Here is a 27,524-nt window from a genome sequence, read left to right on the forward strand (position 1 = left end):
TCAGTCCTAGCAAGCAGGTTTGACTTACACTTAGGTCACTCTAGTCATGTTGTGCCTTCCCTATGGGTAGGGTAGGGCCGTGGCCATTTGGGAGTCGGTTCTCACTTGTGCCATCGGTGGAAGGATAAACTCCATGAAAGGTTGATGATTATCTTTGTAAGGTTTTGAGGTTAATTTTTATTTTGCTCCCGCTCACATCTTCATGACATAGAAATAAAGATGCGATACCCCTGGACCCTTTGATGGTACCGACTTGGCATAGTACTGTTTAGAAAAATCTAAAAAAAAATTCTAGTATTATTACACTGGAACCCAATGCTCCAGTACAGAACAAGCCCCCAAAAAGTAAATAACATCTTAACCCTCCTTTGACTCACTTCGACTCCCTCCTAGGGAGTGGAAGTTGGTCAAGGTTTTCAACTTTAAAAACAGAACGGAAAATTTCAGCCCTAAAGTTGGAAAACTACCTATTAAACAGACATTCAACGGCAGAAATGTCATTTAGACAGATAATAGAAAAGACGTGGCTTATAGAGGCCACAACTAAGAGTCAGTCTGAGGACTATAAGTCTGTAACGACAATAGATAATATAAATGTTAAAAAAAAAAACATGACACTATGAATAGCATTCAGGGTACTATTGTGCTTCCTGAGAACAGTGACGAACCAACTGAAAAGAGTATTCTCTTGGACTCTTAAAAAAGATATCCCAGAGTCCAAGATTGTGGGTATATAATATACCGAGTAAGCAAAGAAAGAAATAAATGTTAAAAATTGCAAAAATAAAATTTGAAGGTCAAGATCTACCCCAAAAAATAGATGTTAGGCCAAAACAGAGAAAAGTTAAGTATACCTTAGTTTAATCAGACCACTGAGCTGATTAACAGCTCTCCTAGGGCTGGCCCGAAGGATTAGACTTATTTTACGTGGCTAAGAACCAATTGGTTACCTAGCAACGGGACCTACAGCTTATTGTGAAATCCGAACCACATTATAGCGAGAAATGATTTCTATCACCAGAAATAAATTCCTCTAATTCTTCATTGGCTGGCCGGAGACTCGAACTCGGGCCCAGCAGAGTGCTAGCCGAGAACGATATCGATCCATCCAATGAGGAACTAAATAAGACCACATGTCCCAAAGCCACTTCATTGTCAAAATAGTAAATATGGGCATACAAAGAAATATTGTAGAAATGAAGCTGTGTGCGCGTATGGTGGATCTGCAGAACATGCCATACAGTGGAAGTGCAGTGAACCAAAGTGTTTAAACTGTGGGCGAGGTCATCATGCAAGGTCCAGAGAGTGTACTGTATGTACACTCTCTAGAGTGTACATACAGTACACTCTATGTACTGTATACAGTACAGAGTTGAAAATATTACAAGAAAGAATTGGTATGTCTGTAAAAGAAGCTAGATTAGAATGAAAAGTGAGAGGAATTCAAGATCCGTCTAAGAAACATTCATATTCATATTCTTCAGTAACGAACCGAAAATGAAAGAAAAACGCATAGCCTACAGATACTGTAGTAGCAACGGAGCACAGGAAAATAAATCTCAAGAAGAAATTAATACTTTACAGAAAAAAACTAAAATTGTAAAGAATCAAGAAACAGGTCTAGATGATATGGATAATATTTTATCAAATTCATTTGAAATATAAATGCAAATAGCTCAAGAAGATACTACCCCAGAAGTATTAGAGGAAAGTTGAGATGGACTATAAAATAATGATAAAAAGAGACCTTTGGAGAGAACACCACCCAAAACGAAGAAACCAACTATTATTAGAGAAACATCGGTTGAACCAGAGTCAAAGGATATGAAAAAAGAACAAAAACAAAAACAAGCCAAGATTATACCATTATCTCCTAAAATAATAGTAAAACCTATGGATGCGATATCCAAAGCACCGAAGAAGTAGAAAAGATCCATACCATAGATAACAATGATTATGTCAGGGAGAAGAGATCACTCCATCTCCACTAATTGGTGCAAGAACAAATGAAAAAAGAAATATATAGGATAACACATGTGGATGTAACGATTGTTTCAGTGAATTATGCAATAATAACAAAAACATAACAAAAAATGGCTTAAACATTATAAGAAGTTTTATGAAATATAGGAAAAAAAGAAACAGTTGATTTTAGAACCCAGGAAAAAGGTTGCATGTGCATTGAGTACTTAATATATTATAAGGAAAAACAAATGAATATCGTGAGTGAATTATTGGAAAAGATCTAAGTTGAAAATACAAAAAAAGAAAGTAACACCCGACCGCTATAACAATATTTTCAAAAGCTATATTATACAATGGTCTACGGTCCAGATTACACCTAGGAGAAGTACAACGGTTATTAAAAGAATATGAACCAACGATATTATGTTCACAACATGTCAACAAAACTGTGTCAACAGTAGATAAATACACTTCAGCATCTACACCATGAGAGGAAGAAGGAAATTTAGGTACAGTTGCGAACAAGTCCACCTGTTACGCCTTGGTGAGAGGCTTCGAAAAAAGTATACGGTAACAGTGTTTACTAAGGGGTGGGGGATGCCTCTTTCTCTTTCAGCACGAGTTCCACCAATCAGCTGTAGAGTTGTTTTAGTGGGGGGAGTCTTTAGGTATTGTTGGAATGAGACAGAGACACACATACACACACACACACACACACACACACACACACACACACACACACACAGCGAGAAACTAGACGATGCTATGAATCAAAAGAAACAACGAGGGACAGAGAAAATTCCACAACGAACAGTACAAAGTGGAGAAGGATTCCCAAACTTACTGTAGACTTTTAACAATTCCCATATGGTAAAGTTACTTCGTTTGCCAATGATGATAATTATTTATATATTCAGAGGTTTCATTTATTCATGGTTGGGGTTGTATTCCCTCGTGAATATTCTGTAGAGGGTATTCCCTACACCTTTCGTTACAATAACAGTTATTAAATGTTATGTTATGGATAAACGCATCATTTTATACTTATATTTTCTAATATTGATTGTAATAAAAGTTTTAATGTCATACGAACAGAAATACCTTTCGCTGTTGTCATCATCATTCTTGTGAGGATATCTGAGAGACGGATGTCTGTCTCTATTGTTAAACCCTGTCCATTGTGGAAAGGGCTATTTGGAGAAGTGCAATTTGATGATGATGTCTCTTTTTAAAGACTTTCTAAAGAAGATCAGGGTAGCGAAATGCTCTTTAGATTTTGAATTCCTTTTACATATCAGATTCACCTTTCTAATAAATAATTGATAATAATCATGACCTGGAGCAAAACCATATGCATAGGTTTGTTTATGATTTTATTCTTACATTTTTTGGAACGGTGCCAAGTCATCACACAACATGGAATTTCAGCGGAAGTCATAGGGTAATCCAAATATACACGCAATTTTTACATTTATTTTTAATCTTAGTGAAAAGTCCAGCCACCTTCCTTCTCGATCGCCTCTTGCAATCTGTCGGGCATAGAAGCTACATGTTTTCTGACGAGCTATGGTCGGTTGCAGTAGATCTCCCATTGCGTTGGACTGCCACTGGTTCAAAAGTTGATCTGGCCTCCCCTCCCTCTCAGGCTCCCAACAATATACCAAATTGGCCCAAATATTCTCTATGGGGTTCATGGCTGCGGCCTTACTCAGCCAGTCAGTCGGTTGCACTCTCGACCTCGAAACCACTCCTGGACTATTCTGGCGGTATGTATGAGGCAGCGGTCGTGAATGAAGATGACGGGACCAGGTGGGAAGGGATCATTCCGCTGTTGAAGTGAGGGGAAGGAGAAATCCTGGAGAATTTCAATGTATTTTCACGAGTGAACCTCCCTTCAATCGTGGTGATATCGCCCATACCATGTCAGGAGATCCAGCCCCACACATGCCTGCTCGTGGCCACCTCGTAATGTTTAGATATTATCTGGTCATCTGAAGAAACAAATCATACAATTATGAACAGCTTACGCTTTTCTTTTTGTAATAGTGATGTGATAATAATATAGTTGGGGTAAGTGAACAAGTTAAGAATGTTTTTTCGGATGAATACTTATAGTAGCATTAAGTTTGATATGCAGTGGTCCGTTATAATTATTAGTTTGCATATGTGATTATTCTTGTCATTAATATTGCATTTGCTTAATGCCTGAAAGGTGGCCATAGTAGAACAATGAAGCGCTTTTTTTTTCACACTTCTCCTGGCAATATAATTTAATTAACGGAAAATAGATGGTTATTGACAAAGTGAATCTTTGGTTGATTATAACATACCCTTGTTTATAATGATTTAAGTCTGGCTGAAATGAATGATTATACAGTAGAAACTCACCTTGTATTATGCGGTCTCCAGTTACAGTATGTATTCTGCCATGATTATTACTGTTGTCCACAGTCACATTCTTAGACGCCTCACAAACACTCCTCGCTATCACTAATTTGAAAATCATTGTGAGGCGAACATTGTCCAGTCTGATCACCCGACTGAGAAACAGCAGCAATTCGCTCATACATATAAAGCATCCTCGGCAGTGAGGCAAGAAGGTCCAAATAATAGGATAATGAGGCGTCTGTTCCTTAAATGACTTAATTTTGCAATTATGAAGTGTCATCTCCAGAATCAGTCATTATTCTTGTTGTTATTGGTATTTTTATTTTTTTATTATTACTGTGATTAAAATTTTCGTATTTAGCCTTCTGGACCAGACTTCTGTAACCACCTAAGGTCCCTAGCTGGAAATTAATCCTCTGCAATCTGTATTTTTAATTGTTATCGTTTTTAATATATTTTTTTTTGCTATTCTCCATATAATTACTGCCATTGCTGTTATGATGAATTCTATTTTTTTCTACTTCTTCAGCAACTGTGTCGGTGGATACTGCCGATTATTATTTTTATTATCATGTTACCTTATGTATCAAGATTGTGTGTATTATACTGTATTTGTATATTCCATGTATATATGGCCCTGAGCTGAAGTAAAGGATATTGACTGATTGATTGAGTACTAGTAAAATTCTTTTTGTCAGTGAATACGACTCGACACCAGAATTCCATATCCTCCCCCACAAACTGCTGAGCGAAGGCAAGCTTACTAGCACGATGCCGTTCGGTGAGAAATCCTTCTTGGCAGGAATTCTAAGATAAATTCCTGCCTCATGCAGACATCTTGGCACCGTCATAGCCGAAACATTCAATGCCAGACATTCACGAATAGTAACAGCATTGGTAAAAGGATCTTCTGCTGCTGCTCGTGGAATGTCGTGTCTCCCAACTGAAATACGTAAATAACATTCAGCTGCCTAGATCATTGAGAACACGGTTATAGCCTCTCTACTTATGGGACCGCAGTTTGCTATTCTGAAAAGTAACAACAAAGAATCACTAATAATAAGTACAACGGGACCAAGGCAACTGTAATTTGAGTTCCACTGTTTCACAGGTTTATAGTTCATAAAAAAGTTGCTTAACCAAGTCGGTCAAATACCCAGTCAGCGTGTGTCCTTATCCATTTCCTCCCTGTTGTAGGGGAGACGGCAAGACGCTGTGCAATAGCGGGTATTGGAAGCCTAGTTTCTCTTAGAGCGACGATTTGCACTCGGGCGGCTATATGTTGTTGCCTGTTTATTCGAAGGCGATAACGAATCCTAGCAGAAGTAACAATCAGGGTTTATACAACACCTCAGTCTAGCCATGATTGGCTGACTGAAACTTGTTTGTATGTAATGGGGACCTGTAGCAGTTATATCGTTATCACACGACTACTGGGATTGATTGATTGATTGGCTGTTATCTGGCATTGCAACAACTCAGGTCATTACTGTCATTGATAACGTTTAAAATTCTACATGCCTTCATAATGACAAATTGTTAATTGTGTGTGAACCACTGTTTACTAAAAGCGGTGCTGTTAATCTCTTAACGTGAATTCCACCAATCAGCTCTCGAGCCGTTTTAGTGTGTGAATGGGATTTTCAGATGTAGGGGATTTTCAGATGTAGGGGATTTTCAGATGTAGGGGAGTTTCAGATGTAGGGGAGTTTCAGATGTAGGGGATTTTCAGATGTAGGGGAGGAGTAAAGGACAAGAACAAAAGAAATGTGAACAGGTTCCTTTACTGTGACTTAAATTAACGTGGCATTTAATTTTAACAGAGAATTGTGTTTATTAGGCTTCCATTTAACCTTTGATAATGGCGTTATCATCCTTGTATCTATTCTTATATATCGATCATATTTATTATGTAATACATTAGGTTTACGATAGTTTCAAAGTTATTTTGTTATTAGCATTATCATGAACTTCATAATAACAGGACATTATAAGCCTATCACATAAGTTATCACGTTTTCTGGTTACTATATCGAGTAATTACGATATCACTGTCACATGTGTGTAAATTATTTGTCACTTAAGCATGAGTGCAATTCATTCCCTACAATAATGATAATAATATAAAAACATACAGCGTAATGAATGTCGTGTAGGGAATAACCTCTACAGTATATTTAAGAGGGGAATATAAGCCCAACCATAATTGTTATCATTGGCAAACAAATTAACTTTACCATATGGGAATGGTCTTCAGCAAGTTTAGGAATCCTTCTTCACTTTGCATTGCTCGTTGTGGAATTTTATCTGTCCCTTGTTGTTTCTTTTTCATTTATCAGCATCGTCTAATTTCTCTCTCTCTCTCTCTCTCTCTCTCTCTCTCTCTCTCTCTCTCTCTCTCTCTCTCTCTCTCTTTCTGTGTGTGTGTGTGTCTGTCTCACTCCAACCATACCTAAAGACTCCTTCCATTAAAACAACACTAGAGCTGATTGGTGGAACTCGTGCTAACAGAGAAAGAGCCCCCCCCCCTCTAGTAAACACGGTTACCATATAATTTTTCGAAGACTCTCACCAAGGCATAACATGTGGACTTGTTCGCAATTGTACATAACAAAGTAGTTTATGACAAAATACCTGTAAACTTTACTGACTTGCAAGTATAAGGTGTTAAAATCCGAATAAAAACGATAATTATGTAAATTATAATTTATACAACCAACATAATAAAAATTGCAACATTGATAAACTTAAAGAATTATTTAACAATGTCAAGGAACTTACATTAATAGTAGGTGATTTTAATGCTCACAACCCGAAATGGGACTGTAATTGTACAAACTCAAATGGAGCAAGAAGTAAAATAGAAGAATTCATAGATTCAAACGACATGTGCTATATAAATGATAACGAAGTCAGCACATATATTTCAAAAACACATACAGTAGAACATTTTCCTCAGTAGTCTTATGTACAACAAGCATAGTAGACAGACTGGATTGGAATACAGTTGATGACTTGCATACCAGTGATCATTTCCCAATATTAATTTCGTTATTTCAAAACAATCCTGCCACTCATTTCCCTCAATATAACATTTATAAAGCAGATTGGGAGCGATATGAATTTCGCACTAGGAATATCCCACCATTTAAGTATATACTGTACAAGATCATAATAAACAAATAGGTTTCTTGTTGATTTCATTAAAAATGCTGCTGATAAAGCAATACCAAACTGAAAATCTCATCCAACAAAGCACAAAGTCCCATGGTGGTCTGAAAAATTTAATAGAATAAAAATGAAATGCGAAATTGGAAGACAATTAGATAATTTGAATAGAAAGTTCAGTAAAATAAATAGAACATTACTGATATTAGAAGAAAATTTACAAAAACTATATTATTATTAGAAATTGATACATTAAAACCTCTGTATAACAAGAAATCTGCAACATTTAAAAAAGTATTTCAAGGAAGAATCATTTCATGAAGGAAATATGTATCAGATCTCTAATAATACTCCCGTACAACAAATATGGGAAAAATTCAGGAAAGTAAATGGTACCCATGTTAAACCACCTATACATGCCATTTTAAAAGATGGGAAAAGAATACTTGATCCAAAAGAAATAAAAAATGCAACAGGAGAAAACTTAGCTAAAGTAAGTAGTGATAAAAATTTAGATGAACACTTCTGCACAAAGAAAAATAGTATAGAATTAATAACAATAAGTCTTGAAACAATAGAAGATATATATTATAATGGAAAATTTGATACGGAAGAGTTGGAATATGCTCTGTTGAACAGTAATAAATCTGCCCCGGGAGGTGACAATGTTTGTTTTAAAATGATCTGCCACTTAGCACTTTTGGCAAAATCATACTTATTAGAGTTTTATAATCACTTATGGCTTCGAAATTTGTTTCCTGATGAATGGCGTAAGGATATAATTATTCTTGTCCCCAAACCTGGAGAGGATCCCAGTAGGCTAATGTAAACAATTCAGACCAATTTATTTAATAAGTTGTTTGTGCAAATTACTAGAGAAAATGGTAAATGCTCGACTAACATGGCACATTCGAGAAAATAAAATTTTGACTCCCACTCAGTTCGGGTCACTATGTAGCAGATATACTTTGGATTCTCTACCCAACTTTGAAGACCACATATGAAGAGGATTTGAACTAAAACAAATTACTATAGTCGTCTTTTTTTACATTTAAAATGCATATGATACTGCATGAAGATATGCAATATTAAAAATGTTACACAAAAACAGCATCCATGGACATTTACCCAGGTTTATCCAAACCTTTCTGACAAATTGCACTTTCCAAGTGAGAATTGATGATGTATTGTCAAGTACATTTCCACTTGAAAATGTTGTTCCGCAAGGGAGCATCCTTAGTGGCACACTGTTTACTTTTACAATAAATGATATCAGTAAAAATCTACCGATTGGAAAGTAACTTGTATATGGATGATTTTGCCTTATATTATTCAGCATCTTACATAACACATCCAGAGCGAATCATTACTAAAACTATAATAAAAATAGATGAATGGGCATCATCTGTAGGCTTCAAATTATCCCTACAGAAGACTCAAGCAGTAATGTTTTATGAAAATAAAAAGTGGAAAAATGGTGAAGAACTAGATTTTAAAATCAGAAATCTTTCCAAACCATTTGGCAAAATTGCTAAATTTTTATGATTAGTATTTGATACTCACTTGAATTGGAAAGCCCACGTAACATACATGACATCTAAATGTAAAAGAGCATTAAATCTAATTAAAAATACTATCGAACACTACTCGGGGAGTCGATAGACATACCCTTACTATGCTGTATAGAGCAACAGTGTTGTCTATCATTGATTATGGAAGTGAAATATATGGCTCAGCAACAGACGCAATGCTGAAAACTTTGGATCCAGTTCACAACGAAGGCCTTAGAATATGTTCAGGGGCCTCAAGATCATCACAGTCATCTTTACATGTTGAATGTGGTGAAATACGTCTCTCTCTCTCTCTCTCTCTCTCTCTCTCTCTCTCTCTCTCTCTCTCTCTCTCTCTCTCTCTCTCTCTCTCTCTCTCTACACAGAGAGCTAGTAACAGTGAAGAGTGCTCTGAGAATTCAGACAAATGATTCTCCAACCAAAAAATTATTTGGATTAAGAGATGTATTTATAAACAGTCATCCACCCCCTTTCCCAAGTAGAGCTAGAAGATTGTTTGAGTCGCTGAATATAAATATACAATTACCTTCAACAGTAAAATTACCTCCTCCATGGACAATGATAAAATGAGAATTTGTACACACTTAAAATATTTTTCAAAAACTTTTGCATATACCCGAGAACACCATAGACAACATACAGTATCCTCACTCTGTATTAGAGAGTGCATTAGGAGTAGCGAAAAAGACTGCATCAAAACAAAAGAGAAACTTACAACAACAAACAACCTCCTTGCACTACCATATGGTAATAATATTGAAAGATATCCCCGTTCACTTGAGAATTTTGGAGTTAATGTAGCATGTTAAACAAATAAAACAAACATTTGCTTATAAAGAACTCTCCTGACAATGCAGTCATATGTACTGTACATCAAATTCCATGCAAGTCACTTTCATATTGGTCAAGCTGGCAGCATAAAAGTGTGCAAGATGTGTGCTGATGAAAGCAGTCATACAACCAACTGGGCAGGAGCAAAGAAACATCATTAAGTATAGAGTTATAAAAGGAAGCTTTTGTAAGAGTATGAACATCAGTCAAGGCATGTATAAGCTTCGTCCATTCATTTCAAAAGAAATATCTGAAATGCTTCAATTCTACGGAAGGTAGTAGATATTTCGAAAAAAGAGTAACTAGATTTGTTAACAGATTACTTGACCTGAGGCATGAACGAGTGTATGGCCCCACCCCCCAGTAACTGTCGGGTGTGGATTTTGGGTTTCCAGCATCCGTATGTTTCTTTGTACTGCCCTCGTAGGGTATGTATTGTGAATTTCTACCACCGTAATACATGTCTTTCATTAATGGCTCATGTAGGAAGCCAAAACCGGTCAGGACATATACCCAGTTTTTATTTTTTCCCTGTGGTTATGAAAGATTTATGAATCACAAGTTAGAGTAATTGTAATATATATGGATATATATTATATAAATTGGCCAGCTAAAACTCAAGCATTTAGAGATACCTATAAATTTATTTCCTTCAGCATTTCAGGAACACTACTGTATTTCCATCACTGGGGCAAAAAACAGAGAAAATGAAAACCCTTGCATCAGGAGTCAGACTAAAACGGTTAATTTTATTGTATGCCAATAGTTACATTGTTAATATGCTTGTCATTTTATTTTCTTTCATGTTAATTTTGTATTTCACTCCTTGTCATTTTGCTCTTACATTAAATTTTTTTTTTTTATTGTTGAACACTTAGTACATCTTATAAAATCCATTTTAGTCCTACTCCTGATATATGGAGTTTTTTTTTCTGTTGTTACCCTTCATGATGGAAATTGTATTCCTGAAACGTTGGTGAATGAAGTAAATTTATAACTAGTTATTCTGGAGTTTGTGCTCTCCATCTTATTTTTATTCAAGATTAGATTTCATAGAAACGACAGTGCCATTCATCACACACACACAAACACACATACACATATATGCACCTAGAGAGAGAGAGAGAGAGAGAGAGAGAGAGAGAGAGAGAGAGAGAGAGAGAGAGAGAGAGAGAGAGAGACTTGTGGAGCATAGGGCTTGTTTTTGTAAAGTCAGTAGTTCAATCGAGGCCTGTCCCCGCAAGTTTACCCAGCTGTAATTTGGTACTGGCGTCAGCTGGGTGTCAAAGAGAGAGAGAGAGAGAGAGAGAGAGAGAGATTAACACCTCCTGTTACTATCCCCTTCTCCGGAAAAAAGATAAATATAATTTTTTTTATTGCAGCCAGTAACAGAATTAAATCATGGCATTTTTTCTCATTATAGGTGCAACCCGTAGCGGAACTGGTGGAGTTATCTGTTCGTCAGTCGGTTGATGGTCGCGAGGTAACGCTCCATCCCGATCAGATCCAGAGTGGCACCCTCAAGAGGTCGCCTTCCAGAAATATCATCCAGCAAGTGGTAAGTAGAGCATGAGAGAGAGAGAGAGAGAGAGAAATGTAACTAAACTTATATATCGTGTATTTCGTGCTGGTTTTGTTTATTGTGGTTGAAGGCCTCGGTTGTTACGGCTGAGTGGACTACATTCGTTATGCAGTTGCTATATTAAGTTTTAATGAAGATACCTTTTTCTTATGAAATGGTAATGTGCCCTTTATTCACCTCTTTTAGGGGTACATAACATTTATATGGTGACCTGATGTAAAATGCTATTTAATTTTGATTCAGTTTTTGGGTATAAAACTCTGTTAAAAATGTCTCGTTCTCCAACCTCTCTAACTTATTTCTTAGTACAACTATACAGGCTTCTCCCAGTTCCACCTTTAGAGCCATGTACTTCATCTCCATTATTTTCAGGTTTTCTGTCTTGCTGTCCAACCACTCCAACAACCTCTTTTCACAGTCTTAAGCGGTGAATGGCCAAAAGTGGCCCAGTGCTTGGCTTGACAGCCTAAATTTCATAAAAAAACTCATGGTATTTTTTCGAAACTGTATCCTTCCATCTGACTCCTAATATTCCTTTTGAAGCTTTTTCTCGAATCAAGGAAATCTTTTAGATAGAATTTCGTTGGCACGCCATGATTCGTGTCCATATAGCAGTATAGATCATACTAGAATTATGAATAATGTTGGGTTTGCCTTTTTAGTCTCACCAAATTCCAACGCAGAAGAACCTGTACTAGATATTGTCCCTAAATATATTTGAAATATTCGACCTCATCAGTTTTTTCTCCATCAGATGTTTCTTACCATCTCTGTGGATACCCTTTCCTCACTATTTTTGTTTCTCCCGGATGTCTCTGCAGATATGTGATGCCTTATATTATATAAGCAAGCTTTAAATCTTGTGGAGTTCTGCTCACTGAAGTAGCATCATATTCATGTTTCAATTTTGTCAACTTTCTATAGTTATTCCAATCTAAACCTTCTGTCCCATTTGCAGCCACCTTTTTCATTATAAAATTAAGTAAAGGGCAAACTATATATATATATATATTTATATATATATATATATATATATATATATATATATATATATATATATATATATATATATATATATATATATATATATATATATATATATATATACACATACACACACACACACACACACATATACATATATATGTATCACACATTACCACAGGTGAAAAATAAGAGACTGGTTTCGACTTTATTTCCAAGCCATTGACGAAGGACTGATTCAGAGTATTAGAAGTCGCAAATATGTATACTACAGAAACAGTACTGACGAACATACGCAACCGTTTCAGATTGCAGATCCACCCACAGGCCAGTGTCAAGGTAGGCGTGGCCTTCAAAACTCATTTGGCTAGAAATCACAATATACTCTCAGGGGACAATAGTGATAAATGTACTGACCATAGGGGACTACCTTAACGTACCGACCGTAGGGGACTACCTATCCACACCTGACAGGTGCCAGGGAGGCGGGGTTGGAAAACTCATTAGCACTGCTGCCCCTGTACTGTGTTTACAAATATTATGATCTTATTTCCATACATCTCTACTGCCTACCTTAAAATTTAAACAATTAGCAAATTTCTTTTGATATTAAAGGATCAAGTTTATACATTCCTTGACTGATATTCAAACTATGGCTGTAACTTTCTTTTATAGCATGATTGTTCTCACTAACATGTACAAAAATACCATTGTTCCCCTGTGCATATCTCACACATTTTTTATGCTGTCCTCTTCTCTTTTCCAGTGCTTTACTCGTTTGGCCAATATAAAAGTTGTCACAAGACTTACATGGAATTTTATATACTCACCCTTTAGTATTGTCGGGAGAGTTCTTGATAAGTGCATGTCTCATTGTTTTATTGTTCTTAAATGCGACATTAACACCAAATTACTATTTCTTCGTATGAGGACATCCAAAAAGGGTAAGCCCCCATCATTTTCCACTTCCATAGTGAATTTAATTGATGATACTAATTGATTTAACATGGCAAAAAAGTTATTTACATCTTCGTTCCCTGGCCATACACAAATTATGCCGTCAACATACCTAAACCATGTTACATTGCGTGGAATTATGTTGTTTAATATTTTCCTTTCAAAAAATTCCATATATAAGTTACTTAACAGTGGGGATAGAGGGTTTCCAGTGCCATACCAAAATTTTGTGAGTAAAATTTACCATTAAATTCAAATTTACATTCTTTCATACATAATTTAATCATTTCAGTTAAAGTGCTTTTAGAAAATGTGTGTTCTCTAATAATTCCGATAACAACTCCAGCAGATCATCAAATGGCACCTTAGTGAATAGTGATACTACATCAAAACTTACAAGCCTGGATTCACTATTAATCTGTACACTATTTAGTTTATTTATCCAGTCCACATTATTCTTGATATTGGCATTTGAGATACACACACACACACACACACACACACACACACACACACACACACACACACACACACATATATATATATATATATATATATATATATATATATATATATATATATATATATGAATGGAGAAAAGCAACAATTTTATGTTAATGGTTTTAAATAAGAACGCTGCTACAAGGGGATTCACTATACCTAAGGAATAACTTACGCCCAAGAGAAATTATAATAAGTGCTTCGTCATCAATTGGTTGAGAATTAGAATCAGACTAAAAATGATTGCATCAGTTGCCTTACTGTTTCAGACAAAAGGGTTATAGCAGTATTCAGCAAGCGGCATCTGGCAGGGTAGCGCAGGCGCACAGAGACTAGGCCTACTCTTCACTGCACAGATGATGTACTATGCTGACAATTTCCGAGCCACTTGCTAATGGATATTATTCTGTCAATCAGTATTCTGGTAGCCGAGTTATAACATTCCGATTTAAGGGAAATTAGTTATTCTTTCATTTGTTATGTTTGATATATTTTTTCTGAGGGCCTACAGCATTTTTTCGGTCTGGGGAGTTTTAGTTTTCTGAAAGGAAAACTATTGTGTGGCTTTGTTTGTCTGTCCGCCTTCAGATCTTAAAAACTACTGTGGCTAGAGGGCTGCAAATTGGTATTTTGAGCATCCACACACCAATCATCAAGCATAACAAATTGCAGCCCTCTAGCCTCAGTAGTTTTTATTTTATTTAAGGTTAAAGAATAATCATACTTCTGACAATGATATTAGGATAGACCACCACCGGCCCGTGGTTAAAGTTTCATACAGCATTATAGCGAGACCACCAAAAGGTAGATCTATTTTCGTGGCCTTCATTATAGCAAAATCCATGGCCCTTTGCAGCTAAGCCCCGACCAATGCACGTCAGTGATTGGCTAGCTCTCGAAAGGGGAATGACGTCACATTGATTAACAGTCCAAATGGTTGCCAGTACGGATTTGACTCGGTTTGGTAATGATGAGTTTCGTGCATGAATCATGACACCACAGATTTGAGTTCCCGGATTGTGAAGTATGCAGTTGATATCTCCGATAAAAGATATATTAATTAAGTTATATAATATCGTTACGAAGATCTTGGAGCATTCTGTCTTTGCATGTTTTTTTTTTTTTTTTTTTTTTTTTTTGATCATGCGCAGCCTAAATACACAAACATCTTGCTTTCTTTTTCCTTTAAATTGATGTTGGCTTACATAAGTGATTCCACATAGACCACATTAATTGAAATGAAGCATAGACTTATGCAGCCAGTTCCGATATTAGGGTATTAATTCATCATAATCCTGCATGTCAAATGTTAATATTGTGAGATTAGGCCTACACATAAAATTCTTATATTTTGAGGCAATACAGGGCATAGGCCTGCACGTCAGTTTCTTATATTTTGAGGCAATGACAAGACTTTGCCTACGCATTAGTTTCTTATTGCTAATAGTTTTCCACCCGTATCTGTTGGAAATTGAGTAACTTTTAATTAATGTAGTAGCTCAGACCCACGATATATAATGTGTATGCATACGGTGAAATGTACATGTATGCATGTGCATAAACACATACATGTGTACTTGCGTCAATGGCCATAAGTAAATATAAAGCCACTTATACCACAGAGAATAAAATAGGCAATGTAGCCGATGTCACTCACAGACCAATTATAGGGCTGTCTCGGCCTTACACACAACTATCGAATTGCTGTCAGTGAATTATATAGAATATGTATTAAAAAAGGGGATAACAAATTATATTACTGTGATGAGTAAATATAAGGCTACTGTAGCATTTCTGTGAAAATGAAGGCTATGGGAGGGAGGCATTATAAGATACTTAACGAAATAAGAGAAAATAAATGATAGGTGAAAAATTAAGGATCAGGTGATCCAAGCCATTCTGCGAGTAGCCCATGATTCATTTGCTTTTGGGGGCATTCTTGTATTACCCTGTTAGACAAAAGGATACATAAGAGTCAGCAAATTTCTCTCTCTCTCTCTCTCTCTCTCTCTCTCTCTCTCTCTCTCTCTCTCTCTCTCTCTCTCTCTCTGTTGTTAGGAGAATATTTTAGCATAGACTATATTCATAAAGATCTCGATTACTTTTAATTAAGACAAATGACTAAATTTCAATTAACAATAGTAGGCGGATAATTCTGTACACTCTATTTTATGAATAGTTCTATGTTTATTCTGCAATATTAGGTTACCATATATGATTCTGTTATTTCGAAAGGAGATAATGTCCTTAAGAAAATTATATCAAATACGATTTGTAAGCCTATCATACTGTAACTTTAAGATAGCGTAGGCATATTCTGGTTTAGTAGAGTGCAGTCACTGCTTGTCATCCCGCCGAATGTTTAAATGGTTGAAATGAAATCGATTGCAGTACTTAAAATGTAGTGAAATTTCCCCGTGTCACCTCCGTATTCAGTGAGCCTCATTTACGAAAAACAACATTGCAGCATTGCGGAACACTCCTGACTTCATTCATATTTTCCTATTTTTTTTTACCATTTTTAGGGAGATGCGTATTATGATTTTATTTCAGGGGATAATATAACGTTTCCTTTTGATAATCAGCAGAACGAATTTTAGTTCGGTAAAACAACCATTGCAAAATTAATGAATATGAAAAGAACCGTAGATTAAACAACTTTTCGAAACCATTGCCAACCAATCAACTTCAAGGGATGGTCATGACGTAAGCAGTGGGCGGGGCTTAGCTGCAAAGATCGGTGGATACTATGCACAGAAACCTCGATTGCACCGAAGAAACGTAGGCACATTTTTTATTGTTTATTTTAACACTAAAGATTTGTATGTTTTTCGTATACGAAGGTAAAATATTGAATATTAACCTACAAATGATTGAATATTAACCTATACATGATTGATCCTCTCCAGATCTCTGAAAAACGGCATCTTATAACATGCATTTTGATTTTTTGGATGGTCGTTTGTGTGCTGTTAGGTTTTCATAATCAATTATATTCTTTTACAGTCGTTATGCAAATGCATAATTGATTATGACTGCTGAAAGGCCTCCTAGAATTGTCCATTTGGTCATAATTCTAAGACCGTGTGTGTGAGAACTAAATAATGAACTCCTTGAGAGAGGAAGTTTTGTACCTTTTGAGTTACTACAGATTACCGGGGCCATAATGATATAAAAACTAAGTATCAATAAGAAATACTGGTAAACTTATACGAAGAACCAGAGAAGGAGGCGGCTGCGGAAAATGAGCTAACTTGACATTTGGATTCGGAGCTTTAGCCGAAATTGAAATGCTATCCTTTTGATCCGACTTATCTAATTACAATTTCTTGTTTTTAATAGGCAGTATATGTTACGCAAGCAACCTTCATTTGAAATGAATGAAATACTGTCAATAAGTCAAAAGACTTGGCTGCATAGTACTAAGAACTACAATAGAGTCATTGCATAGGTTTTGACGATTTCTTAGAAGTACAGTAGGCTATACAGTACATCCCATTCATACTACCAGTGTCTAATATACTGTACATGTTTCAGTTACATCTTTTTCTTCATAAATTGTTGTTAATTGATGATAAAAGTGATCTCAGTGATAACCTTCCTTATATTGCTTGTTTTATGAAAGTAAATGGAATTCACGCCATGAGAATTATTAAGTGGGTTGGTGCAGTAGCTCTTTAAAATTCTGGCGGGAGAATGTCAAAGAACTCACCATGAACAAAAGCCGGCCTCTGTGTTATGGGAACCATGCACAGTATATATTGATATATTAGATGTTGCAATTTTTTTTAATCAGTACTGAGGTAGAAGCTAGCAATTCAAAGTGGTCTCTGATTTTGGTTTTCCCAGTGAGGATAAAAGGAACACATTACTAACGGTTTTTGAAATACGTTTCTAGAAGCCTTTATCACATTCAACAGTTTAATTACTACAAACTGTTAAAACCGTATAACCATTGTCTGGGTCTGACTTGGGGTATCGGTCTGTTTGTTTCTTCTCAGCTTAGTCCCATTTCTACATGGGGTCGGTTTATTATTTAGGTGATATTGATAGACATTATGAGTGGTAAGGCTGGTGTGAGGTAAAATCAACATGTACAAGAATGCATTCCCCCTTCTCTGTTACTAAATACGGCGAAAGCTTATCATCATTGAAAAGTATTTATTAATCTAAATAAGGGATTTTTTAAAAAAATCTATTGTTGGATGGACGTCTTTATACGATGTGCCGATATTACCTTGAAACGGGTGACAGTACTGAAGGATAATAAGTGATAAGAAATAGTTCAGCCTAACTGAAGATCTTATGCACTATTCGATGAGCGCTAGCTTATAAAAGGGTAGGATATTTTATTTAAGGTTGCAAGTTTTTTATGAAAGTATTGAATTTCGTAAGTTGCTCAATAGCTAAGAAAAAAAGGTCGTGGCTTAGTCTTACATGATGATGCTTCAAGACAATGGGATCACCGTTATTTCTCTTCTCTATATTCGTTTGTTATTTTGTGTGTGTGTGCGCGTGTGTGTATTCGTTTGTTATTTTTCTCTTGTCCCTCTAAGAAAAGCATTTATTTATTATTCTCGGAAGTGTCCTTCATCCAGCATTTTTTTTTCTCATCCTCTGTTTGCGGACCAAGTACACTCGGCGGTACAAGTGAAGATACACTTTTCTTAAATCATTGAACACATGATTTTTGATAATGCCACAACTGGCAACTCTAGAAATGGGGTGGTGCTTCCGAATTATCGTGTTTGTCGCTTGCTAGATTTCTTACACTATACAGATTCTGTAGTCCTATAATCATTGATACGTGAACGCAGTAACAGCCTCTACAGTATTCGTTCAGGTTGTTTTTGTAACGACAGTTACATCCTTCTTTAAAACCTACTGTGGAACCTAACTCATAACTGATGTTAGGACACTAAAATGAAATAAAATTCATGCGTAATTGGAAACTCATCTCTCCTCTACTTGGGACCACCTTGACATGGTGAGGGGGCTCTTGAACCCCAGGAATTTATTCCCAGGTTTGAGTCCAAGAGCCCCATATATTATTTGTTTATTTTGATTGATTTTTGTGGAATTTTCCACTATTGCTAAAATTTATTGGACCTGACAAATACGGTTTATATCCGACGCTTAAATAGTGGGAACTGTGGTAGGACCATCAACTGCCCAATAATGTTTGGACCTGAGAGATGTCAGAATGATAGCTCAGAGGCGGTACTGTTCTTTAGGGCTGGGCCAGGGATTACAGGGGTGTCTGGTTCTGGGGATAGGACTCTCGGCATTCTATCCGGTTTGCCCATAACATGATTAGGGTTGGGATGTTTGTATTCTTCGAATACTGTCCTAGCAAGTAGGGTAGGGATTTGGACATACGGGAGTCGATTCTCACTTGTGCCATTGGTGGAAGAATAAACTCCACTGATGATATCTTTTTAAGGTTTTCAGTTTTTTTTTTTTTTTTTGGGAGTTTTCTCTCTCAAATCTATATGAAAAGTAAAAGATTTAAGTACCCCTGGGCCCTTTGATGGTACCGACTCGGCATAGTTGACGACTGCTGGAATCTCCTCTGACAACTGTTTAGAAAAATCTAAAAGAAATCTTAGTGTAATTACACTGGAACCGTACGCTCCAGTACAGAGCAAACCCAAAAAAAGTAAATATCATCTTGACCCAACCTTGACTTACTTCGACTCCCTCTTAGGGAGTGGAAGTTGGTCAAGGTTTCTAACCTTAGAAACAGAACGGAAAATTTCAGCCCTAAAGTTAGAAAAGTACCTATTAAATAGACATTCAGGTTCAGAAATGTCGTTTTGACAGATAAAAGACGTTTCTTATAGAAGCCACAGGAAAGAGTCAGTCTGAGGACAGCAGTAGATAATATAAATATAAAAATAAAAAAAAAACATGACACTATGAATAGCATTCAGGGTAGCATTATGCTGCCTGAGAACAGTGAAAAACAAATTGAAAAGAGTATTCTCCTTGAAAAAAGATATCCCAGAGTCCAAGATTGTGAGCAAAAAAAAAAAAAAAAAAATTAAATCGCCGAAATAAAATTCGAGGGTCAAGATCTGCTTCAAAGAATAAAAATATTTGGCCAAAACAGAGAAATAAGACCATATGTTCCGAAGCCACTAGTGTCAAAATTGTAGTAAATAGGTGCGTGCAAAGATATATTGTAGAAACAAACCTGTGAGTGCGTATTGTGGATCTGCAGAACATGCCACACAGTGGAAGTGCAGTGTATATAAACCTTGGACAAGACCATCATGCAAGGTCCAAAGAATGTATGTACTATATATATAATAGAGTTAAAAATATTACAAGAAAGAACTGGTATGTCTATAAAAGAAGCTAAATTAGAAGTAAAGGTGAGAGGAATTCAAGATCCGTCTAAGAAACATTCATATTCATATTCTTCAGTAACGAACCGAAAATGAAAGAAAAACGCATAGCCTACAGATACTGTAGTAGCAACGGAGCACAGGAAAATAAATCTCAAGAAGAAATTAATACTTTACAGAAAAAAACTAAAATTGTAAAGAATCAAGAAACAGGTCTAGATGATATGGATAATATTTTATCAAATTCATTTGAAATATAAATGCAAATAGCTCAAGAAGATACTAGTCCAGAAGTATTAGAGGAAAGTTGTGATGAACTAGAAATTAAAGATAAAAAAAGACCTTTGGAGAGAACACCACCCAAAATGAAGAAACCAACTATTATTAGAGAAGAACATTGGTTAAACCAAAGACGACAAAAGATATGAAGACAGAACACAAAGAAAAACAAAGCTAAGATTATACCTTTTATCTCCTAAAATAATAATAAAATGAAACAAGAAATGTGCATGAAAACACATGTGGATTTAATGATTGTTTCGTTGAAATATGCTGTAATAACAAAAACATAACAAAAGATGGTTTAACAAACATTATAAGTTTTGTAAAATATATAAAAAAAAGAAAATACTGATTTGAGCACACTATGAGAAAGGTTGCATGTTCATTGAGCACATAATAGCTTATAAAGAAAAACAAATGAATGTCGTGAGTAAATTATATGAAAAAATCCAAGTTGATATTGGGGAAAAAGAGAACAAAACTCGACCGCTGTAACAAAATATTTTCAGTAGCTATATATTATACAATGGAACGTAAATGGTCTACAGACCAGATTACACCTAGGAGAAATACATCGATTACTAAAAGAATATGAGCTGTTGATACTGTTTACAACATGTCAACAAATCTGTATCAGCAATAGGTAAATACACCCTAGCATCTACATCACGAGAGTAAAAAGGAAATTGAGGTACAGCCATAATATATGTACATAACAAAGTAGTTCATGACAAAGGACCTGTAAACATTACTCAATTGCAAATATCAGGTATTAAAATCCGAATATAAAACAATAATCATGTAATTTGTAATTTATACAACCAACCTAATAAAACTTACGACATTAATAAACCTCAAGAATTATTTAACAATGCCAAGGAACTTACATTAATAGTGGGTTATTTTAATGCTCACAACCCGATATGGGACTGTAATTGTACAAACTCAAATAGAGCAAGAAGTAAAATAGAAGAATTTATAGATTCAAACTACATGTGCTGTATAAATGATAACGAAATTAGAACATATTTTTCAAAAACACATGGAATGTTTTCCTCAGTAAACTTAACTCCATGTACAACAAGCATAGTAGACAGATTGGATTGGAATACAGTTGATGACTTGCGTACCAGTGATCTTTTCCCATATTAATTTCATTATTACAAAATAATCCTGCCAAGCATGTCCCTCAATATAACATTTATAAAGCAGATTGGGAGCGATATGAATTCCACACTAGGAATATCCCACCATTTTAGTATATATAAGATCATAATGAAACAAATAGGTATCATGTTGATTTCGTTAAAAATGCTGCTGATAAATCAATACCAAAATGAAAATCTCATCCAGCAAAACACAAAGTTCCATGGTGGTCTGAAAAACTAACAAAATTAATAAAAATAAAACACTTGAAACAGCAAATTGGAAGACGATTAGATATTTTGAATAGAAAGTTCAGTAAAATAAATAAAACATTACCATTATTAGAAGAAAATTTACAAAACTATATTATTAGAAATTGATGCATTAGAACTTCTATATAACAAAATATCTGCAAAATTTAAAAAAGTTATTCAGTGAAGAATCATTTCATGGAGGAGGTATGTATCACATCTCTCATAATACTCCATGAAAGAATATGGGGAAAATACAGGAAAATAAATGGTACCCATGTTAAACCACCTATACATGCTATTTTAAAAGATGGGAAAAGAATACTTGATCCAAAAGAAATAAGTAATGTAATAGGAGAGCAAGTAGCGATGATAATTTAGATGAACCCTTCTGCACAAAGAAAAATAATATAGAATTAATAACAATAAATTTTGAAACAATAGAAGATATATATTATAATAGAAAATTTAATATGGAAGAGTTGGAATTCACTCTATTGAACAGCAATAAATCTGCCCCTGGAGGTGACAATATTTATTTTGAAATGATCTGCCATTTAGCACCTTTGGCAAAGTCATACTTACTAGAGTTTTATAATCACTTATGGCATTGAAATTGATTTCCTGATGAATGGCGTAAGGATATAATTATTCTTATCCCCAAACTTGGAAAGGATCCAAGTAATGTAAACAAGTACTGACCAGTTTCTTTGACAAGTTGTTTGTGCAAATTACTAGAGAAAATGGTAAGTGCTCGACTAGCATGGCACATTCTAGAAAATAAAATTTTGACTCCCACTCAGTTCGCATCACAGTGTAACAGATCTCCATTGGATTCTCTGTCTAACTTAGAAGACCATATGCAAAGAGGATTTGAATGAAAACAAATTACCATAGTCGTCTTTTTTTACATTGAAAAGGCATATGATACTACATGAAGATATGCAATATTAAAAACGTTACACAAAAACAGCATCCATGGACATTTACCCAGGTTTATCCAAAACTTTCTGACAAATCACACTTTTCAAGTAAGAATTGAAAATGTTGTTCCACAAGGAAGCATCCTTAGTGGCACACTGTTTACTTTTGCAATAAATGATATCAGTAAAAATCTACCAATTGGAATTAAAAGTATCTTGTGTATGGATGATTTTGCTGTATATTATTCAGCATCTTGAATAAAACATGCAGAACTAATTATTAATAAAAGCATAATAAAAATAGATGAATGGGCATCATCTGTAGGCTTTAAATTTTCCATAGATAAAACTCAGCAGTAATGTTTTATAAAAATAAAATGTGGAAAAAGTGTGAAGAAGTAGATTTAAAAATCAGAAACAATAGTATACCAATTAGCCAGACAGCAAAATTTTTATGATTAGTATTTGATACTCACTTGAACTGGAAAGCCCACATAACATACATGAATGTAAAAGAGCATTAAATCTAATTAGAAAACTATCGAACACTACTTGGGGAGCCGATAGACGTACCAGCATCAGGCGCAACGCTGAAAACGTTAGACCCAGTTCATAATGAAGGCCTTAGGATATGTTCAAGGGCCTTTAGATTATCACCAATGTCATCTTTACAAGTTGAATGTGATGAACTATCTCTCTCTCCACTGAGAGCTATTAAGAATGAAGAGTCCTCTGAGAATTCAGACAAGTGATTCTCCAGCCAAAAAATTATTTGGATTAAGAGATGTACGTATTTATAAACAGTCATCCACCTCCTTTCCCAATTAGAGCTAGAAGATTATTTGAGTGGCTGAATATAAATATACAATTACCGTTAATAATAAAATTACCTCCTCTTTGGGTAGCGAATGAAATGAGAATTTGTACACACTTAACATATTTATCAAAACGTTATTCATATACCCCAGAACACCAGAGACAACATACAGTAGAACATATAATCCAAAAAAGTCCACATTACGCAATATACACAAATGGATCTAAGTCACAGTATGGAGTGGGATTACCAGCATTCCAAAAAGAGTTAGACCACGATCTTTTTATTCATTTGTTATACGACTGAAAATATACATAGAGAAATATAGTATTCCACCATTAAAATTCCTGAACCACTTACCAAATTCAACACCTTTTTGGAAATGGAATAAACCTCATATCTGCTATGAATTATTTGATTTAAAGAAAGGGGAAATTCCAAGTTTTGCTATCAAACAAATTTTTCTGGAACACCAAGAAATGCATGCAAATACACTCTCCATTTATACAGATAGTTCTAAAACTGATGCTGCTGTGGGATTCGCAGTTATTACAGACGAGGAATATTATTATGGAAGAATGCCTATATATAGCTCCATATATTCCACTGAATTAGCAGAAATTTTATTGGCTCTATATAAAATACCCAAAACTCCCAACAAACATTACACTATATATAGTGATTCAAAAAGTGCTATTCAAGCAATAGATTCTTTTAATCATCATCACCCTGCTATTAGAGCAATACAAGAAAATATTCATTTTTTAAGCATTCGAAATATAAAGATATCCTTGTGCTGGACACCAGGCCATGTTGGAATTGAAGGTAATGAAATTGCTGATAAAAATGCAAAGAAAGCAGCATTAAACGATAAAAATAAAATGTACAAAACTTATTATAAGGACTCAAAAAAGTATTTTAAATCTATATTAGATAAAATCTGGGAGACCAATGGTTGTCACTTGAGAATAACAAACTTAGAGGAATAAAGACTACAATACTCCCTTTTAATAGTTCCTTACAGAAGCAGAGAAACCATGAGGTTGCTTTGTGCAGGCTGCGTAATGGGCACACAAGGTTAACCCATGGCTTTCTTATGACTGGTCAACCTCCTCCAGAATGTGATTCCTGTCAAACCAGAATAACAGTGAAACACATTTTAATTGAATGCTCCAAATATTCACATATTAGACATAAATACTTTGGATCATCTCCTAGAATGCAGGACATTCTGGGAGATGATGACTCAAAAGTTTTTAAGATTTTTAGATTTTTAACAGATACTGATCTCTTAAAATATATATAGATAATTTTATTCATACACATTTTAAAAGTGAAATGTTTTATCTATTTGTTTGTTTGTTTATTTGATTTTTTTATACATATAGCTTACTTATTACAATTTTAAGCATAAATATAGATGTATATGAGTGTGTGTGTGTGTGTGCATAAATGCTTAAGTTTCTGCAATTTTAGAGATATTTGTATATATCAGACTGTAATCAGTGAAATTTTAAATATTTGGGGGAAAATTCTATACTTTAATTTTATTTATTTATTTATTTATTTATTTATTTTTAATAATTGATAATCCTGTGAATATAGATATTTATTTTCTTTCTCTGTGCATGCAAATATATATAAAATGATATAAGTACTGAATTTAAATTAAAACAATAGATTCCATAAATATATTCTATTTAACATAGCATATTCAACAGATTTTATCTGCTTATTAAGCAGCCGATTGGACTTAGTCGGAAGTGGCTGCTAAAACAAATAATTTAATAATAATAATATGGAGTGGGATGTGCACAGTGTGCCAGGACAAAACGTATCCGTTCTCTCTACCAGATAATGCCTCAGTATTTATAGCTGAGTTATGTGCAATAGCATCAACCATAAAAATAATTAAAGAAGCCTCATTTAATAATTTTGTGATTTATAGCGACTCCAGAAGCGCTATAGAAGCCATTCAAAGTTACAATTCAAAAAGTAATATTGTGCAACAAATTAGGTTTTCACTCCATAAGTTTCCCCTTGATGTGGGATCACCTTAACATGGAATTTGTTCCTGGGTTTGAGTCCAAGAGTCTCTTATATTATTATATATTTCTTTGGACTGATTTTGCGGAATTTTCCAATTTTTGTAAAATTTATTGGACCTGATAAATAGGAAAAGATATCATAACTGGGATTGGATTTATATCCAAACCTAAATAGAGGGAACTGTGGTAGGATCAACTACCCGATAATGTTCGGACCTGAGAGAGATATCGGATTGATATTTCAAGGGCGGAACTACTCTTTAGGGCTGGACCACGGATTCCAGGGTGTTCTGGCCCTAGGGATAGGACTCTCAGCATTCTATCCAGCTTGTCCATATGAATAGGGTTGGGATGATTGTATTCTTGTAATACTCTTGGCCCTAGCAAGTGGGTTTGGCTTACATTTGGGCCACTCTGATCATGTTGTGAGATCCCTGTGGGTAAGGTAGGGATGCGGATATTTGGGAGTTGGTTCTCACTTGTACCATTGGTGGAAGAATAAACTCCATGAAAGGCTGATGATATCTCTTTAAGGTTTTCAGGTTTATTTTTATATTTCTGTATTATTTTTTTCTCCAGCCTTTATGAATAGTGGCCTTAAGGATTTGAGCACCCCTGGACACTGATGATGTTTTGGCACAGATTACAACCTCTGAAAGGCCTCAAAATGATTGACCCTCCTTACGACTTCTGGCATGGTATAACAGACTATCCCCAAGAAATCTCAGTTAATGAAGAGCAGAGCGGCAGTTAAAAAATGGACTCTGCTAATGCCACTACTAAGGATAAATACCAACAAAACATTGTGTTGGAAAATTACCAAAAAGAATTTGCGAGTGCTTCATGTAATAGATACAGTATACCAATCCAGTGTGACTATGAAACTGTTTTGACAACTTTCCATCCCTTTGGAACCATAGTTGAAATCCAGATGAACTTCCAAGAAGTAGAGTTAAAATGGGAAGCATGGGTTACTTTTGATAAAAATGAAGATGCCATCCCCTCTGGGGTAGGGTAGGATGCAGACATTTGGGAGTCTGTTCTCACTTGTGCCATTGGTGGAAGGATAAACTCCATGAAAGGCTGAAGATATATATCTCTTTAAGGTTTTCAGGTTTATTTTTATTTATTTATTGTTTTCCCCCAGTCTTTATGAATAGTGGCCATAAGGATCTGAGTACCCCTGGGCCCTTTAATGATGTTTTGGTGCAGATTACAACCTCTGACAAGGCTTCAAAATGATTGACCCTCCTGACGACTTCTGGCATGGTAACTGACTATCCCCAGGAAATCTTAGTTAATGAAGAGCAGAGCGGTAGTTTGACAATGGACTTTGCTAATGCCGCTACTAAGGATGAAGTATCAACAAAACATTGTGTTGGAAAATTACCAAATGTTAAGAATTTGCAAGTGCTTCGTGTAATAGATATACCAGTCCAGTGTGACTATGAAACTATTTTGAGAACTTTCCATCCCTTTGGAACCATAGTTGAAATCCGTTGAACTTCCAAGAAATAGAGTATACTGTGTAAATAAATCAGTCTGTTATGAGAGGAGCTTTTGACAGGTAAAGTACCTAAAAATTTGTATATATATATATATATATATATATATATATATATATATATATATATATATATATATATATATATATATATATATATATATATATATATATATATTATATATATATATATATATATTATATATATATATATATATATATGTATATATGTATATATGTATATATGTATATATGT

General features: G+C 35.0%; 1 protein-coding gene and 1 pseudogene across 3 annotated transcripts in view; one reads left to right on the plus strand and one right to left on the minus strand.

Moving 5' to 3' along the window:
• The window catches only part of LOC136842602 (unconventional myosin-XVIIIa-like), a 1,295,621-nt gene that overhangs the window by 241,641 nt on the left and 1,026,456 nt on the right, over positions 1-27,524 (plus strand). For all 3 annotated transcript variants that reach the window (XM_067110180.1, XM_067110181.1, XM_067110182.1), the window contains exon 3: positions 11,347-11,481. In XM_067110180.1, the coding sequence (XP_066966281.1) occupies positions 11,347-11,481 (135 nt within the window). The remainder of the gene's footprint in view (positions 1-11,346; positions 11,482-27,524) is intronic.
• On the minus strand, positions 3,721-9,228 carry LOC136842942 (uncharacterized; annotated as a pseudogene).

This window comes from Macrobrachium rosenbergii, chromosome 10 (assembly GCF_040412425.1).
Source record: "Macrobrachium rosenbergii isolate ZJJX-2024 chromosome 10, ASM4041242v1, whole genome shotgun sequence".
NCBI lineage: Eukaryota > Metazoa > Arthropoda > Malacostraca > Decapoda > Palaemonidae > Macrobrachium > Macrobrachium rosenbergii.